The sequence below is a fragment of the Polistes dominula genome, unplaced genomic scaffold (assembly GCF_049000335.1).
Source record: "Polistes dominula isolate Pdom_NZ unplaced genomic scaffold, Pdom_raw_medaka contig_24, whole genome shotgun sequence".
In the NCBI taxonomy this organism is placed as follows: Eukaryota; Metazoa; Arthropoda; class Insecta; order Hymenoptera; family Vespidae; genus Polistes; species Polistes dominula.
In genome coordinates, this window is record NW_028301150.1 from 4,744,444 (window position 1) to 4,763,546 (window position 19,103).

The 19,103-nt window shown below is 25.5% G+C and overlaps 3 protein-coding genes across 6 annotated transcripts; 2 read left to right on the forward strand and 1 right to left on the reverse strand.

Moving 5' to 3' along the window:
• Positions 1 to 35: 35 nt before the first annotated feature.
• LOC107065512 (uncharacterized) lies at positions 36 to 8,999 on the forward strand. The gene is given in 7 exon segments (XM_089177601.1): positions 36 to 236; positions 319 to 633; positions 1,961 to 2,104; positions 2,461 to 3,079; positions 3,082 to 4,276; positions 7,363 to 7,483; positions 7,564 to 8,999. Coding segments are annotated over 6 exon segments (2,358 nt in total). The 5' UTR covers positions 36 to 236; positions 319 to 498; the 3' UTR covers positions 7,708 to 8,999.
• Positions 9,000 to 9,145: 146 nt separating this feature from the next.
• On the forward strand, positions 9,146 to 13,747 carry LOC107065514 (sulfotransferase 4A1). Of its 4 annotated transcripts, none has more exons than XM_089177909.1 (7): positions 9,146 to 9,357; positions 11,034 to 11,311; positions 12,382 to 12,481; positions 12,583 to 12,778; positions 12,893 to 13,019; positions 13,105 to 13,199; positions 13,294 to 13,747. In XM_089177909.1, exons 2-7 carry the CDS (start codon positions 11,101 to 11,103, stop codon positions 13,594 to 13,596), a joined length of 1,032 nt encoding a protein of 343 aa, XP_089034035.1. In that variant the 5' UTR covers positions 9,146 to 9,357; positions 11,034 to 11,100; the 3' UTR covers positions 13,597 to 13,747. The 4 variants fall into 4 exon arrangements, with proteins under 4 accessions (XP_089034035.1, XP_089034036.1, XP_015174757.2 ...); XM_089177910.1 differs by lacking the exon at positions 9,146 to 9,357 and adding an exon at positions 9,393 to 10,947; XM_015319271.2 differs by lacking the exon at positions 9,146 to 9,357 and adding an exon at positions 9,393 to 10,811.
• Positions 13,748 to 13,943: 196 nt separating this feature from the next.
• Gclc (glutamate--cysteine ligase) lies at positions 13,944 to 18,029 on the reverse strand. The gene is given in 10 exon segments (XM_015319277.2): positions 13,944 to 14,332; positions 14,441 to 14,622; positions 14,693 to 14,820; positions 14,823 to 15,042; positions 15,122 to 15,490; positions 15,596 to 15,813; positions 15,912 to 16,084; positions 16,232 to 16,417; positions 16,493 to 16,602; positions 17,313 to 18,029. Coding segments are annotated over 10 exon segments (1,914 nt in total). The 5' UTR covers positions 17,463 to 18,029; the 3' UTR covers positions 13,944 to 14,154.
• Between the last annotated feature and the right edge of the window lie 1,074 nt (positions 18,030 to 19,103).

The window sequence follows — 19,103 nt, forward strand, 5'->3', positions numbered from 1 at the left end:
TAATTTAACAGTTAATATATAAACAATTAATACTATACCATCTTTTCTTGTTGTGTTTCGTGATTGGTCAGTATGAAAAAACTCACTAGTCGTTTGACTAATAGAATACATAGAAATTACGTTTCATCGCTTCGTATTGAAAAAGAACTTGTATTTAGAGAAGGAGTAAACTGATCAGTGGGGGCGGTGAACCTAAACTCTACTAAGCGCGATCGCATCTCTACAGTTAAGAGAAGGTAAATGGTAACATTAACAACAAGAATTAAATTTTTCATTTATTTATTTATTTTTATTTTTATATGTTTTATTTTTAAATAGATCTGATGAAAATGTTATTGTGGAATTGAATTAAATTAACAATCGAGAAGTAAAGAGAAAGAAAGGCCGAATGATCGGCACATAATCGGTAAATAAATAATATCGAAAAATTGGCGTTGTTTTTTCTAACTTGTTAAATAATCAGAAACGTATTCAGCCAACCTTTAAAATTAAATAAAAATGGAGTTGGAGGAAGAAGAAGCTCAAGTATGCAGACTATGTGGTCAACATGGAAAAATTTTTATCGATGTGTTTGGAGAAGAAGGTTTGAAAAGGTTACTCGCCACGAAAATACAATCCAAAATCAACATTTTGGTAAGTAATATTTAAGGTAAGAGTAACGATCTATATATACAGAGCTATGGGGTCCGGGCCCTTATTGCTTCTTCAGGATTAGAGGAAGGGGACTAGAAAAATGGCCGTAAAGTAGAAAAACGTGAGAGGTTTTTCAAAACGTGTGTGTGATGTATGTGGTGCGATGTGCGCGCGCGCACGCATGCGTGTATTGCACACAAAAAAATAAATTTAAGTTATTAAAATTTATTATGAACATATCTTCTCATATATATTATTTATTAATGTTATTTAAAATAATGTTTCAAAGCGAAATAATTTTGATTAGCTATAATTTTGGTGGATTTGAATTTATTCATTATGCATTCAAATTCTATGCTAATAAATAAATAAACAAATAAAATAATTCTACTCATTTGAATTAAATAACATTTATTTTTTTATTATGTATGACAGAGATTAGCTTTTATATTATTAATAAATTTTAATATTAAGTCAAACAAAATGGATAAAATTATAAAAGGTAATAAAAAAAGGATTTAATATTTCAAGGGCTTATAGTATTCACCTAGAACAGTGAAAAATATCTAATTTACATGGGTCCTAAAATCAATCCTTTTGCTATCAATTTATTTTTATTATTTATAAAAGTTCAATATTGTAAACAAGTATTTTGATAATATATTGAATTTACGCAAAGGAATTAGCTTAAAAATATTTTAGTTCAAGATTGTTAAGATAACTTTATTATATATATAAACAAATATTATTACTAATATGAACAAAGATTATTTTATAGACACAAAAATAGTATTAGGTCATTAAGTATGAAATGAATGATTTCAGACTAAAAGTAATCAGATGTTTTTTCCATTTGAATGCAATTCTGATGTTTACGGATCATGGATTAACGTATACTTTCAAATATTCCTTGAACTAGTGTATTTCTAATCAATTAGACATTTCTTACTCATCTCTGTGAGTAGTATAAGCCATTGAAATATTGAACCCCTCCCTTTATCACTCTGTACACGTATACTACATAAATATGTATAATATATAGATATAAGTATATTTTATCGTAATATGATTACGATAAGGTTTGATCGTTTAAACATATAATGGGTACTACATTAATTTTTTTTCTGTAATGTTGTATCTGTAGAGCGGTAGGGTTTAGGCTTATATTTATATATACAATTTTTTTACCTTTCCACAATTTTTAAAAATTCCAGAGTGTTTACATTTTATTTTTTTAATTGTGAAACTCTTAACTTTGTCAAAACATGATCCTTCTCAAGAGTGCACATTACGTTTTTAGTACTTAGGTATTTTGTTTAAATCACAGATAGATGAAAAGGATCCTCTGCCCAAGGCGATCTGTCTTCAATGTCTGGGCAAACTCGAATTCGTTTGTGACTTTCAAGAGGAATGTCTACGCACCCAACAAGTGTTACGCGATCGGTACAATCTACCACCCTTAACAGAGATTGTAAGTGAGCATTTTATTTTACGTACTGCTCTACCGCTCTCGTAGGATGCAACTAAAATATATAATCTTGTTTATTTACCTCACATTTGAACGAAATATTACAAGTTTAATAATGTACAGGTTTTATAAATAAGATTAACTTTCTTGCTTTCTTTTAAATTAACTTTTGATATGTATATATATTGTATGCAAATTAAGTAGAAAAAATATAATAATATTACAAATATATATTTATATATTTTATTTATATGTTCTTATATCAAGGAAGGCATGAAAGAGTAAATTGATATTAAAATAAAAATTACATTAGATCGAATTTTTGATACCCATCTATGTTTAATTCGATCTATTCCTAGGATGAAGTAAAGAACGAAGATGCTGCTCCAAGTACATCGACAAATAATAATAATAATATTGACAAAAATCTTAATTCTTCGCCTAACAAGACTTCGCCTATAAAAGAAGAAGATCAACGTGTTATTAAAAATCATACAAAGCCACAAAGAAATCTAAGAAGTCATCAACATGCATTCAAGGATAGCAATGATACCTCTAAATATCAAAATACTGAAGATAACAATCAAGAGAAAGCGGAAGAATCACAGCCCATTTCACAACCTGAAGTTTCTCGTACACGTTGGCTTAGAAGTAGACAAAGTGCAGATACAACGACTACTCAAAATAGTGCAGATAGTGAATCTGATACTCCAATTGCAAATCGTTTAAGAAGTCATAATAACACTATCTCTCCAGATAATAATGTTAATTGTCGCAATAATACAAGTGAGAACGTTGAAAAGCGGAGTGGAAAACAACAACAAGATTCTCATACTATTCAAATTCCAACAACAGCACTGAACAAACTGCTTACTATTGTCTCTAATTCATCAAACATAGAAGTTTCTGTAAAAGAATCAAGAAATCGTCAAAATGATGCAGAAGACATTAGTTTTACTGTAGAATTGTGTAAAAAAAGTGTGATAGTGTAGCTACAGTACGAGCAACAGTGTTTCCAGATCAAGGCTCGTGTTTAGTAGATACTTCTATCATAGAGTTACTTGAAAATCATAACAGTGCTGAAGCAAATAGTATAATTAGTTCTATTATTAGTGGTAATTCGAAAAGTAATACAATCAAGTTAGAGGACTTAACAGAATTTGAACAGAGACTGGAAAATTCACAAAATCCTGAAGAATTATTTAGGATTGATGGGGAAGAAATACGCGTAGACGATAATGTAGAACACATTGTGGCTGACAATCAAAATGGATATATTTGTAAGCTTTGTAAAAAGTTTTATGAACGGAAAGATAAATGCACAGTTCATGTTAAAACTCATCTGGGAATTAAGCAATATACTTGTATTCTTTGTAATGCGAAATTTGTTTGTAAATCTGATGTAATGAAGCATATTAGATGTTCGCATACTAATCCTAGGCCAATACAATGTCCAAAGTGTCCAAAAAGATTTAAATCCAAATTTTATTTAACTGAACATGATAATGTTCATAAAGGAATACGACCTTACAGTTGTACAGAATGTGAACAAAGTTATCACCATAAAGTGTCCTTACAGATTCATAGAAAGTCACATTTACCGCCACAAAATTTAGCTTGCGAATATTGTGGTAAGGTGTTTCCTTATCGTACGCGTTTACTTAGTCATATTGCCAGTGTTCATTTAAAAAATCGTCGGAATTTTCGATGTAGATTTTGTTATAATCTTTATTCAAGTTTATCGGTATTAAATGAACATATAAAAACGAGACATGCAACAACATATACTTGTGAAATTTGTAGTAAAACGTTTAAGGTGGCATCTAAATATAAAGCTCATGTACTGCAACACTCCAATCCTAAACCTTTTATATGTAATATTTGCAATAATAGATACGCATCAAAAGCATTCCTAAACGAGCACTTATTAAAACATGAAGGTTTGAGAAAACATGTTTGCCAAAAATGCGGAGCCACATTCGCACAAGCTAGTCACCTTGCAGCTCATCGCCATGTACATGGTGAAAAGACTCACGCTTGTCCAGAATGTGGAAGAAAGTTTAATAGACGTGACAATATGAAAGTACATAGAAAAAGACATTTTGAATCAAAAAAGACTGATAGTAAACAAAATATTTCCACTACTAACGAAACGTTAAGTGCATCGAATGAGAAGTAATAATAATCATTTGATTACTTAAATTCATCTACAAATACATAATGAATTTTCCAAACAGAATGTTAATTAGAAGACTTGAATAATGAAATGTGAGATTGATACATACATATGTATTTGTATATATAAAATACCTATATATTAATATGAAGCTCATTTAGGTCATAGTCAAAAATAAAAGTAAGATTTTATAATATTAGAGTAATGTATACATCATGAGAGAGAGAGAGAGAGAGAGAGAGAGAGAGAGAGAGAGAGAGAGAGAGAGAGAGAGAGAAAGAGAGAATATTAGAAGTACTTTAGGGATACTGTATACATCGTTGAAGGTATTAGAAATTTACTTTTTTTTTTTTTTACTATTACTTTTGCCTAAATATTATGATCATCAATTTTGTATGCTTTGTTTAATAATGATACAAATGTGTCACATTAATTTTATTTCATATTTTAGCTTTTATTTTTTACTTTTACGTATTACTATTTGTATATTATGTTATAGAAATGCATTTGACATATATAGTATTATTATTCCCATTTTTATTTGATTATATATAAATTTATACAATAATACTTGTGTGCATAGAAAAAAACAATAGGAATGAATTTATTGAAGTTGCTATGAAAATGATTTTAGATATTTAAGTTCTAAATTAAATAACAGAAAAAAATTGACACAGTGGCAAATTTGGCAAATTTAGTATGATTTATAGAATAAAAATAATCCGTAAATATTACAATTTTATAAAATTCATCGCGTTAATGTAATGAAGAAGAGATTTTTTTGTTTCTATAATTTTTTTTCTAATATGCAATAAATTTAATGTAATTTTCAACGAGCTTTACAGTATTAATTGAAAAAAAGGAAAAAGATAAGTGTAGTATATGGTCTAATTTTCTTTTTATAATATTTTTCTATATTTCCAAACTATCTATTTAGACATTTGGTAAATCATAAATAAATCAATTATGCATTAATTTTATATCATGTAGATTGCATTTTATAGATGAATAGCATAATGACTGATTTAATCTGGACTTCAAAAAATATATAAAAGATTAATTAAAAATATAATATTAATAAATTTTTAATATTATTTTTAATAATATTAAATATTTAAATAAATATAACAATATTTTTATATAAATTTAAAATAATATTTTTAATATTATTAAGAAAAATATTAAAAATTTATAATATTAATAAAAATTAATATTAATAAAAATTAATATTAGTAAAAATTAATATTAATAAAAATAGTAATAATAATAAATTTCTTTACTTTTAATTTATTTTAATTCTTATATTATAATTATTAAGAAAATAATTTTTATTATCACTAAAATTTGTTTTTTAAGTATTTGTTTGTAATAAAAGTATGATACAGTAGTCCCCCTATATTTAACGTGGATAATTGGTTCCTCAAAAATAGTGCTTAAATGAAACTTTGAAAAGTTTTTAAAAATAAGGATTTATTATACATTTTCAAATATGTATTTAACTATTATTGGGATAAAAAAAGTAACTTCAAGCGATTATGAAATTTACTATACCGAAAAATCCTCGAATTTAGATTTTCATATAATGTATCGTGGTGACAGGGATTACTGTATATATTAACGACAGTTTTTCAATGAAAAATGAAAAAATTAATTTATTTAATAGCAAACACAATTACTATTATAATGGCAAACAAAAAATACAATAGATATTTGTTCTTAAAAATTATATCGATTGCGCACTAAATTTTTTTTTTGCAACACTACGCTATGTGTTCAGAATCTTAAGAATGTATAGTATATAGAGGGCTTCCAAAAAAAAAAACAAAATACTCTAAATATTAAAGTAAAGCAGACCAAAGTGGAAAAGAGGGTGCAAGAATTTTCTATATATTTTTACACAGATTATTAGAGTATTTTAAAAAACTTCCAATTTTTGAAGTTTCCATACAAAAAAAAAGATATAATCCGTGTATATTATATTTTTGGATATATATTTTATTACATACGAATTATTATACCAAAATATTATGATGAGCTGCTCTAGAATTATACATGTAAAAATGAAATAATGTATAAATTTCTTATATGTGAAAAGAACAATATGAAATTGAAGTGCCTTAATCGAGAATTTCTTATTAAAATGTATCGTCGTAGATTTAAAAACATAATCATAATACAAATGTAAGAAAGTGATAGTTAATGAGATATTACTCTCTAATTTAAAATTATATTTTGATTAATATTTTTACTAATATGTTATTATAAGAAAAAAACAAAAAAATAATAGATTTTTCTTAAAGACAAATGAAGAAGTATCTATATATGTATCTTTGTATAAAATGGTATCATTTTTCGCTTGTAAGAAAGATATATATATATATATATATATAGAGTAATTCTCCGAAACTATTTCAGTGATATATACAAAATAATTTCTATTTTAAAAAATGTTTATATAACTTAAACTATTTTTTGAGGAGAGAATATGTTTGTATTTTAGTCCAATGTAAAAATGTTATTGATATAAATATAAATATTTTTAACGATGCTAAGTAGAAAATAGTGACTTTTCTATATTTTTCTTAATTTTTTTCTTTTTTCTTTTTGAACAATAAAAATGTTTCTCAATTCTATGGCTGTTTTTAATAAAGATGTAATATTTTGGGGTTTATAAGATATTTGTTCATTTTTTTTTTACATATGCCTCTTGTAATTATTTGCAAATGAAAATAACATTTTATATGAAATAATAAATTTTTGAATTTAGCAAATGAATTACATTGTATGAAATTTTTTTTTCTTTGAATACTTCCTGTTAAAGTTAACCATATGAACAATGCGCATTCAATAATTGTGAACAAAATATTTTTTCGCTAATATGAACTTTGATGATTAAATATAATAGGCGCAGTTAACGATAAATTATAATTGTAATTTTTTTTATATCAAATTAAAAAATTGATAGATGTTATTATTGAGCATTAATTATTTATTAAAAAGGGGATAAAATTTGCAACATATCTTAATTTGGATAAAAGATATAATAACTTAAAATTAAGTAAAGTTTCTTTCAAATGTGTTTCAGATTCAACCGTTCAGATGATGGATTACCGCATAAAGTATGCCTAAAATGCATAGCACAGATGGAATATTTTTGTGATTTTTATAAAAGTTGTCATGATGTTCAACAAGACTTGTTATCTAAAGTTAGACATTTAATTGACTTATTATTTCGACTAGTATTTAAAAAAAAAAATCGATTATAAATATTTATTTTATTTTTTAGCAAATTAAAATTGTAAACGATAAAATCAATGTAATTTGCATGAAAAATGACGGCAAATTCGACAAAGAAAATACTGTTCCTTCTTCTAAAAGATATAGATCAAGTAACAGTTTAATTACGGCTAAACAATTCAAATATAAATGAAACGAATAAATCTTCCTCTAAAAGAAAGTGCAAAAACGTTATAGAATTAAACAAAATTACTTTTTCGGAAGAACAATTATTTACCAAAACTCCTCAAAAATCTTGTATAAATACCAAGATAAACGAAAGTTCATTAAGTAATCAATCTGAAATAATAACTAAAACGATTAAAGAAACTAATAAACAAAATATATTAAGAAAATTATTATTAAGAAAAACAAGAAGTTTTGCTTATCAGGCAGCCCATTCTTCTCCGATTACAAAAAAAGAACGAAGAATTTGTGACGATAGATTCTTTGTTAAATACACTGATCTTGAAAGATCTAGAAACGTAAATGAATGAAGAATAATACAATCTAATGATTTCAATGAAATTAAAGCAGTTAATATTCCATCTATGTCTAATACTAAAGACTCATCCAAAGAATTATGTATGAACGATGATCAATCTATCCATTCAGATAAAACAAACAAAATATTCAATAGGGTCCATGATAGTAATGAAAATAATTCGAGTAATAAAAGTATGTGTGAAGAAAAAACCAACAAAATAAAATGCTCATTAATTACAAGTAATTCTGATTATGTTGCATCATATAAAATGCAAGTTTTTCAGAATTAAACCAACTTGTTCCGATTTCCACTGATATAACACAGAAAGCACGTATAATGAAAACTGAAATGAATCAGAATATGTTAAATACAAATTCTTCACTTGGAGACGAAGCAGAATCAAATCAAGAAGTTATTGCTTCTCACTTTGTAAACAATACATCTTTTAAGGCACAATATCAAACAGAAATATTTAATGAAGTTCAATTACCGACAAAAGTAATAAAATATAATTACAAAACGGATATTATTCAAGAAACATCTAAACAACTAGAACCTCAAAAGAATTCCACTGAACGATATAAGAGAAACATAAAATTAAGTAAAATATCCGATTTGATAAGTGATGAGCAAAAAAAAGAAATTGAGACCTATTATGAAAAATATATGACAGTTGTTGATTCTGAAATTGTCGGAGAAAAACTAATAATTAATGGTAAAAATAATATTAAATGCAATATTTGTTCAATCATTTTTCATAGATTGGACAAATGTACTTCATATCATAATTATAATTACACAAATATAACATATATTTATATAATTTTTTATTATTATAGTAAATACACACACACACACACACATATACAAAACAAAATGATTAATGATGATAATGATGATAATGATGATGATGATGATGATAATGATGACGATATAATAAATATATATTTTATCTATTATATCAACTACTTTCTTTTTTTTCCATCTCTATCTTCATCTCGCTAATTGTTATGTTTAAAAATATACCAATAGTTTTTTACAGTTCTATCATGTTTTTTTATTAATATATTATAATTTGATGGAGAAAGCGTGTAACACAATCGTTAGAGGTGAAAGCTTTATCGTTGGCCTAAATCCCTTCCCAAACTTTGTTTCCCAAGTCCAATGACAATCCATAACTCACTAGTTTATCATTTAAACTTGTAAGGAGCGGACACACGTGTTGTTTCTATTATTTCTTCATTTATTTTCAGTCTTAGCAAGCAATATATATCTGAATTAGAGTATATAATTCTTTAAATAATATAATTATATAAAGTAAGTATTACTATACAAAATTAGACTAATAATATTTGTGTAATTTGTTCAAACATTTATTTTTGAAAATGTTGAATATCGATAAATTACATTATTCAATTAATTTCAACTTTTCTTCTGTAAATTATTTGAAATATAATGATCTATCTTAATCTTAGAGTGATGAATTCAGTGAAAAAAATTGTTAATTGTGCCCATAATTATGAAAGTGGTCTAAGTCATATATCTCTTGTTTCGAGATATTTAAAGATTTGTACTTGAACACTATATAAATTCTACACAATATTGAAATAACAAACATTATTTAACGATTCATTTTTGATAATATTGTGAAAATTACATTGAATTTATTTAGTTTATAATAATGTAGTGCGTAATAACTGATAAACTCATTTTTTATTAATTTTGAATTAGACCACTTTCATAATTATGGGCACAATTATCTAATAAAATCCTGTTGCACGTTAATGATTTTAAATGCACTAGAACAATTATAGTTAAAACTAATAAATATGTAGATTTACCTAATTTTTAGTTACAGAATTCAATGGAAAAATCATTTTTTTTTCTATAAGATCACATTATTTATAAACAGTATAGTTTTAAGAAAACACTATTGACAAACACTTATGTAATCAGTGTTTTGCTGTAAAGCAAACAATCCTTTTTAGCATATCTTTTTAAATTAGACTTATGGGGATATCAAAGAGCGAAGAATATTTGAAAAATATTATTTTTTATGGAAATGGTGCACGATAATGTAAAATTACAGGCAAAATTGTAGGAAAATATGCACGATTTAATAACTTAAATGAGATTTTGAAATTTAATACGCATTTTTATTTGCATTTTAAAATTAGAAATGAAATTATTCATTTCTTTAACAATTATTTAAGGTATGCCATATCCCCACTTATCTTTCTATACATGAACCCATCTCGCAGTAACTATTGATTGACGTATCTTATACTTACAAACAATGCTAACATTAGAACTTTTCATAATTTCATTCAATTGTCGATCGACTGTAGATTCTATAATATTCTTTATGTTCTATTTCCCTACCTCTATACTCTATATCCCTACTCTATATACTCTATATCCCTACTCTATATACTCTATGTCCCTATCTCTATACTCTACTATATCTCTATCTTCATATCCTATCTCTCTCTCTTTTTTTCATATTTTATAAAATTACATCATATATCTAAGAAGTTCCACTTTAAAATGCTTACTTAATTATAAACAGTCTTACGCAATTGGCATAGCATTTATATATCTCCTGTATACGTTTTAAATGAATTATTCATAAACTTTGATTGTTATCTGATCAGAAATTTTAAGAAATATAGTTTTTGAATATAAGTGTTTAAAGTTTCATATAATAGCTCAGAACGAATTGTATGGGACTAGGAAGAGAGGAATTCTGTGACATTCTGTGAATTCTTTCGGTGAATTTCAATATTTTAAGAAACGTTTCAAACCAGAAACAATATTAGATTTTTATTAAATTTTAGTTACATTACTGCTTAATAAAATATCTAAAAATCTGATGTGCTAGCAAAATTGAAATAGCAGATTCTAATTGTACACATGAAACTACGTAATAATTGATATGCGATACGTCAGCTGCAAAATGATTGTTAACTATTTTTGTTTGTTATATGTTACAGTAAACGAATTATTAATATATTTGGTTTTGAATTATTGAAAAAGATATTATACAGTAATTTTGACACAATGAATAAATTAACGCCACCCAAATATGAGTTTTTAAATCCAGAAAAAACAAAAGAAATGTTAGAATTATTCAAAGGCGAGAGAACCGGTTGGGTGTTGGTTGGCCCGAAGAAATATTTTTTTCCATACAAATATACAAAATACGGGGAAGGATTTTATAATTTTAAAGCAAGATCTACTGATACTTGGGTAATTACATATCCACGATCAGGTAAATAACTATTTATTTTTTCTATATGTATGTGTGTTTTTAAATAAATTTACGATTTATTCAAAATTCAAATGTTTTCTTGATATTCCAATGATAAATGAAATTCAAAATGGCTCTAAATGGAAAATTATCAAACTGGTAGTTGGTTTGTTTACATTCGTTTTAACGCATTTTGAATCTGACAAGAAATATTACATAAATCGTTTACATTCCTCTCCTATCACTTATACCGACTTTTATCTATTTAACGAGATAAATATACAACTGATCATAAAAATATTCAGACACTTAGATAGATTTAATATTTACGTTCTGTGTATTTTTCCATACTCTTATTCTTCCACCAATTCCACAAATATCAAATTTGCTTTAATCGGAAAAATAATATCATTCCACCAACAACCATTTTCTTTAGAAATGAAAGTTTTAATAAATCGAGGTTTCTTTTTCCTGTTTATTAAATTAATATATGGTTTTCTCCTGGTTATCCGTCCATTGTAATTTTCTGCACGCAACACTTTTTGCATGTTTTCCGAATGTACAGTGATACCACATTTGTCCTTGTAGCATTGTTGCTATTCGTGAAACACTTTATATACGCGATTATTTTTAAATTTTTCTAATAATGTTACGATAATCGATAATATTTCAAATTCACGAACGTTCACTTTGACGAATAAAAGTAATTATGTTCTTCATTTTTTATTTTTTTATATTTTTTTATATTATATTATAAAAATACTATATTATATATAATATTAAAATAACTATAATTCAGTAATAAAATCATGTCTAGCAAATGATTATATAAATTTTTATCTTATTTTAGTTTACTAAAAACATTTTTGAAGTTACGTCCGCATATTTTGAAATACCCTGTATATTTCATATATATATGTGGAAATATACTTTTATTATTCTATACAGATCGAATTAAATGAAATATAATATAACCACTTAATATAATAAGGATCTTTGGTTTTTCTTTTTATCATTATTTCGTCTTAGAACGCCTAATTTTTTTGTCTCTCTTCTTCTCATTGCTGATAATTCTCATATCTCAACTCTAGGAACTACGTTAACTCAAGAGCTGGTTTGGTTGTTAAGCAACAATTTGGATTATGATACAGCTAAAACTAAATATCTTTCTGAAAGATTTCCATTTTTAGAGTAAGAATAAATATCTATTTTTATTAAATAGAACAAGATTTTTTGAAATTTATCTTTCTTATTATATATGCATCAATTAATATTAAAATTTTATATTATAGATTCAGTATGTTTCAACATCCTGAGGTTACAAATGAATTTATAGAATTTAATAAAGGTGATTTAGCTAAAGAGGAATTCTGTAGATTATTAGCAGAACCTGGATATGAATTTTATGAAAAAATATCTTCACCTAGATTTATTAAGACACACTTTCCATTTAGCTTATTACCTACTGTTTTGGAATCTGGTGCCAAAGTAAATATTTTTATTTAAAAAAAAGAAAAAAATTTTTTTCTCTATTCTATTCAAATATCTTCAAATATATCTATTATATATGGTATATAATTTAAATTTTATTTTTATTTTTAGATAGTTTATGTGGCAAGAAATCCTAAAGATGTAGGTGTGTCGTGGTATAATTTGAATAAGGACATAAAAACACAGGGGTATCTAGGAACATTCGAACAATTTTGGAATTATTTTCAAAATAATCTGAGTTGGTATCGCTTATATAAAAATATTATTTTTATGATTAATTAATTGATATCATATAACTAATAGAAATGTTCATAAATTTATAGCTCCATGGAGTCCATATTGGGAACATTTAAAAGAAGCTTGGGCATTGAAAGATCATCCTAATGTTTTGTTTATGTTTTATGAAGATATGTTTGAAGTATGAATATGATTTTATAAAAATATTTACTTTTTTTAATTTTATTATACAATAATAATATAATACTTAATATATATTTACTATTTTTGTTTAGAATTTACCTAAAGCTATTAAGAAAATTGCAAAATTCTTGGGTAAAGAATATAGCGATGATGAAATAAATGGACTTGCAACATATTTGGATATCAAAAATTTCCGTAAAAATCCAATGGTTAATTTATCAGAATTAAAAGAATGTAAAATATTAGAGAAAGAATCTTTTGTCAGACGAGGAATAAGTGGTGGTTGGAAGGATGTTTTTACACCAGAATTAGAAAGTCAAGCTAATCAATGGATTACAGAAAATTTAAAGGATACTGATTTAAGATTTCCAAATGTTACTAAGAACTTGGATTAAAATCCAAGTTAAACAAAAATTAATTTAATAATTTTTAAGATTTTTAATCATATTTCTATTAAAATATATACGTATGTAAAACTTTTAATAATTAACAAGTACTTTTTATTGAATATTTAATATTTTACGGTACAACTAAATATCATAAGAATTTTTGAAAATTTATATTAATTTAAAAAATCTAATCTTGCTATATTTATTTAGCACCACTTTTATATTATATATAAGAAAAAAAGAATGTGAAAATGTAACAATACATATTTAATTATACAGAGAAACTTGTTTCATTTAAAAATACTGATAATATATATTTGAATTATTTTCTTAAAACTCTCAATACAATTTATGGAATGTAAATTATAATATAAATACAAACGAAACAAAATTCCAAAACATTAAAAACAAATCTCTTTTTTTTTTTTTTAAATATAGACATTAAATGACATATTATATATATCTATATATATATACGTACAACGCATATCTAGAATAAAATAAATTATAAAGTTTATAATTATACTTGCAAGAAATTGGATGATCATAGTAAAAATGCAATTATTAACAATCCATGTTCGGGCATTTTTCTGCTTTAGCAACAGCTGGCGGTATTGTATCAGTTGTTTTAGATGCTATGCATGGTCCAAGTAATTCTGGGCAAGAAACTTCATTGGATACGATACTATCTATCTTTTTCATTAAATCGTAGTTGATACGTTGTGTTATGACAGAATCATGTCTGTATCATAGATATAGATTTTACATTAATATATTATATAATTCTTATACGAAGTGTTAATAGTATTATTTCTATAGTAAAAATAATAAAAAAATAAAAATAACTAACTTGTATTCTGGATGTGATGTTACTTCTTTTCGAAGCCATGCAGCTGTTGTTAGAAGTTCGCCAGATGCACGTCTTTGAATTAATTTCATATATCTTTGTACTGTACAATGTGTATCGGCATCTACATCCATATTAGCAAGATAAGAATTTACTAATGGTATTAATCCAGGAAAAACACCACTCTGTAAATACATACATATTTTATATAAAATCTAAGTGTGTTGAGCTTAATGATTTTATTTCATTAAATACCTTGCCATTAATAATTTCATTAACGGTAAATTCACCGTACTCCTCTTCTATATTTTCTTTCGTTGCGATATTTGATGTTATATCTTTACGAAACCAAAACTTTTCATTTCTAATGGCATTCCTTTTTGTGCCTTAGCCATGTTTTGATCAACTTTACTAATTGGTATAAGTAAATTTAATTTGTAACTGAGTATAACTCTCGTTAGCAATACAATAAAACAAACAATAGCTGCATTTTCAAAATCTGTTATTTGTACTTCGCATGGTCGAAATTCAACACGCCATCCTATTGAAGAATCTGGAGGTGGTGGTTTGAATCGCATTGTTTGCCAATTGGTTGATTGAATATTCTACAAAGTTATTTATTTAATATTAAAAACTAAAGAAACATTAAGATTTTTGAGTAATTGATTAATGTTGTTTACTTACTTCAAAATGATCAGTATCTTCTAAATCATTTTGATGTATTTTTTCCGAAAATAAAGATACAGTATCCCTGATAAACAGATGAGCTATATGTTGAGCAAGTAACCTATCAATACCATTATCCAGTAATTGATTATATATCTCAGTGTCATATATCAGTGGAACATCATTATATTTATCTCCTTGTTCGCTAAGGTACGAATCGATAGAATCATATCTAGATTTGTGAATTCTGAATCGATTTTCTTTCAAAGGTTTCAAACCACGTTCTTCTTGTGTTCTGCAGTCAACTGAGCAAGAAATGACATTCCATCGACAATCAACATCTGTTATATATCCACGATAAAATGGGCTAGCAGCAGTTAAAGCCAACTGTTGAATGTTAAACAAATGTCAATAAAGCATGTATGAATAAGTATTCCAATTCAAAATTCTTTTATTTGAAAATACACTAACTAATGACATAGGATTACTAACCATGATTGGACACAATGGCGTTAGTTGATCATATAACGTTCGTCCTTCATCTATATTACAAGCTTGAAAAGTAAGCTGTAAACAACAACATCCCATTCCAAAGCCCATAGCATCCATATAAACATGATCTACCTTTGCTGCTTTATTACTAGATCCATCGTTGTCTTGACTTATGAAATCTTCTTTAAACGGAGAAGGAACATTTGTATCTTTGAAAACTATAAAGAAATACTTTAAATAAATACTACATTTCTCCATGATAATGTAAATCAAAAATTCATATATCTATCAATATAATATTTATCAAAATACACACTAGGAATGTTTATAGAAACTTTTTCTCCTCGACGTTGTCTAATATTTTTTGTCAATGTTTTGAAACGTGGATGACCAGGGAATATTGCTTCATCTGGAAAGAACAAACTTCTGGAGGCACCAGCATTTGGTGTTGGCACAGTTGGAGGATCTGTAAAATCTGATGCTCCTAGCCTAAAGTATATATACATTGCATAGATATAAAAATACATAAATTGAATATATAAAATAAATAAGATGTATATATATATATGAGCTATTCTTTTATGAATTAGAATAAGTGCACTTTTTATGCAATAAATTGTGATTTAACTCGAATACCTTGGAAAACTGGTCAATGACATTAATACTTCTCCAGGTTTTAACAATTTTGTTGCTTCCTGTCTACGATAACGCATATTTGCTTCGACAACATTAAAATGTGCTAATAAACCCCCATATGGTTTTCCTGGTGTTCCTTCGATCATATATGCACCATATTCTGGTCGCCATAACGATTTAACATTTCTATTTGATAAAACAATAAAACATTTAATCGAAATTTTGTATTAATTTATACTCTTAAAAAAAGATAATACTTACAATGGATCTTTCTCTTCTTTTTCATTTAAAATTTGTAATATTTCTTCTGCTCTTAAACTAAGTTTTGCTGTTTTTGCTGTGTCATCAATTTTTACTAATATATATTCTACCTGTATAAAATATAATTATAACTTTGATTATAAACAATAAATAAATATTGATTAAATTTTTAGTATATGAATAATTTGATGTGTGATTCTTCTTATAGAATATAAACATTAAGTTTATAATAATATTATGAAATGTGATTACACAATATGATTAAAGTCAAAAGTGTGATTAATGACAAGTATTCCTTCTCATCAAAGTTATTTCATAAAATTTATTTTTATTACAGATAATGATTGTACAACATTATAGTGCCATCACTTTGTGCAATCTTTATCATGTTATCTCTATTAACTTGGATAAAATAATTAAATGATAGTTAACGTAACTCAAATAATAGAGTTAAACAATATGATACAATTTAATAGATCTCATTTGATTTAAATGTCAGATCGTATTGTTCAATATTACACAAAAAAAAAAAATACAAAATTACAAACATTGCTGTCTTTATTAAAGATTCTTATCGAATAATCATATCACAACGATGAAAATAATTAATGTCACATCATTGCGATTTTTTTGCAAGATAACTTTACAAATAATTACTCATGAAGAAGAGATAGAAGGAAAATAATAATGAGTTAACGCATGAAGAATGACAAAGCAAAAATGTTAATCATAAAAAGTATTCGAAGTATGTTTAAGTTAGATAGAAACAGAAATAATAGTAAAAAAAAAAAAAGAGATTCTAAGAATTGATTTTGCGTACCTCATCTCCCCACTTGAGCACATCACCTTGTCTGTCTCTAAGTTTTTTGTATAAATTAATGAATTGTATTATCCCATGTTTCCTAACATGATCGGACCATTTTTTCGTTTCTTCCCAATTAAGTGGACTTCCTTTAGCTAAAAGTCCCATTATCTTCTTTTAGAGTAGTCTGTTTCTGTCTCTCACTTAGTAAGCTTTTTCAAAAGTTGCCACACTAAGAAACGTTAATCCTCGTGGAAAACGTACTTTCCGATTTATACCGAGGCCAACCGAACTTAAAACACACCAACGTAAGTGAGTAAGTAGTATTTACTACTTACGTATTCGTATCGTTCTCCACAGTGATTACGATTTACAGTTTCTTTTAAATCGTCTTTTATACATGTACCGCCATCTCTATTCTAAGAATTATCTGTATAAAATATTTTGGACCAATTAAAATCTTAGATTTGATTATTATATACCCCTTCTATTTGTTTAGAAATGAGATTCTTAGAAATAAAACTTAATGGTAGAAAGATATTCAATGATGATAACTCCTAATTTTGTTTTATGTTGATTCGATTATTTATAACTAATTACACTTAACTTTATACTTATATACTTCTAAGGTATTATTAATGTTAGTTAAAGTGTTTAATTATTAATAAAAATATATATTATCTTTCAGTTCGTTGAAGTAAATTATTTTTCGTTGACACACGCAACATTACCTAGAACAATGATATTAATAATACAGTAAACCCGAAACAATCGTTAGATGGCGTGAATGACGCATATTAATCGAAGCATTACTCCGAAGATAAGTTCGCAATTTTTCTTACCGACAGTGCAGTGAATGATCGATACTTTACCGACTTTAAAATATAGATGTCGTGAATTGTATTTTAAGAAACTATGTCATATTATAAATTCATACATAATTAATATGCATATAATAATAATAATAATAATAATAATAATAATAATAATAATAAAAATATACGTATATACATAAAGAGAGAGATTAACTTAAAAATTAAAATAAATGAAAATAATTTAAAAATGTAGATGTTTTTTTATTTTAATAGAACGAAAAGCTTCATTGAGTGAATACATTTTAATGAATGTAATGAAAGAAGATAATAAAAAAAAAAACAAGAGCAATTAATATTAGTTATACATACGAAAAATTATAAATTATTAAAAAAGATATTTAAATGTATACCTGAAAGTATCCATTTACGAAATAAAGATCATTTATTCGATGATGTGAAAGTGAAATGTTTACTTACATGCATAAAATAAACACGAGAGAAAAAAAGTCAACTTGACTAATTATTTTATAGATTTTACATTAGATAAAATTGAAGAAAAAAATATCTTAATAAAATGATATAAATATTTTGGATATCTATTTGAAGACTAAACGTACGATCAGTTAAATGACCGATTTAAAATTATGAGTTATAATTTTGCATTTAATGTTACTGGTTTACCTTCATTTAATTTTATAACAATTCTAATAATTAGGGTTATTTTATTATAATCATATAAAAATGATGTTATTTATTGTTTAAATTAGTATCAAATTATTACAGAATATTATTTAGATTAATTGATACAAAAATATACCTTGTGTTCAAAATCGACTATTTTACCAGTTACACTTATATATAGTTCTATTTTTTATATTTTATATTATTTCTTATATTCTACACACACAAATATATATATAATTATGACAATGTACTTATTATAAGTAAAAATAATGTTTCAAATCGATTTTATAATATATTTTACTATATTATA

Bases quoted from the DNA above. Each gene is read 5' to 3' on its own strand.
- LOC107065514 (XM_089177909.1), top strand. From the start codon at position 11,101: ATGAATAAATTAACGCCACCCAAATATGAGTTTTTAAATCCAGAAAAA. The intron at 11,312-12,381 runs GTAAATAACTAT...TCTCAACTCTAG, and splicing joins AATTACATATCCACGATCAG to GAACTACGTTAACTCAAGAG. The intron at 13,020-13,104 runs GTTGGTATCGCT...ATAAATTTATAG, and splicing joins TTATTTTCAAAATAATCTGA to CTCCATGGAGTCCATATTGG.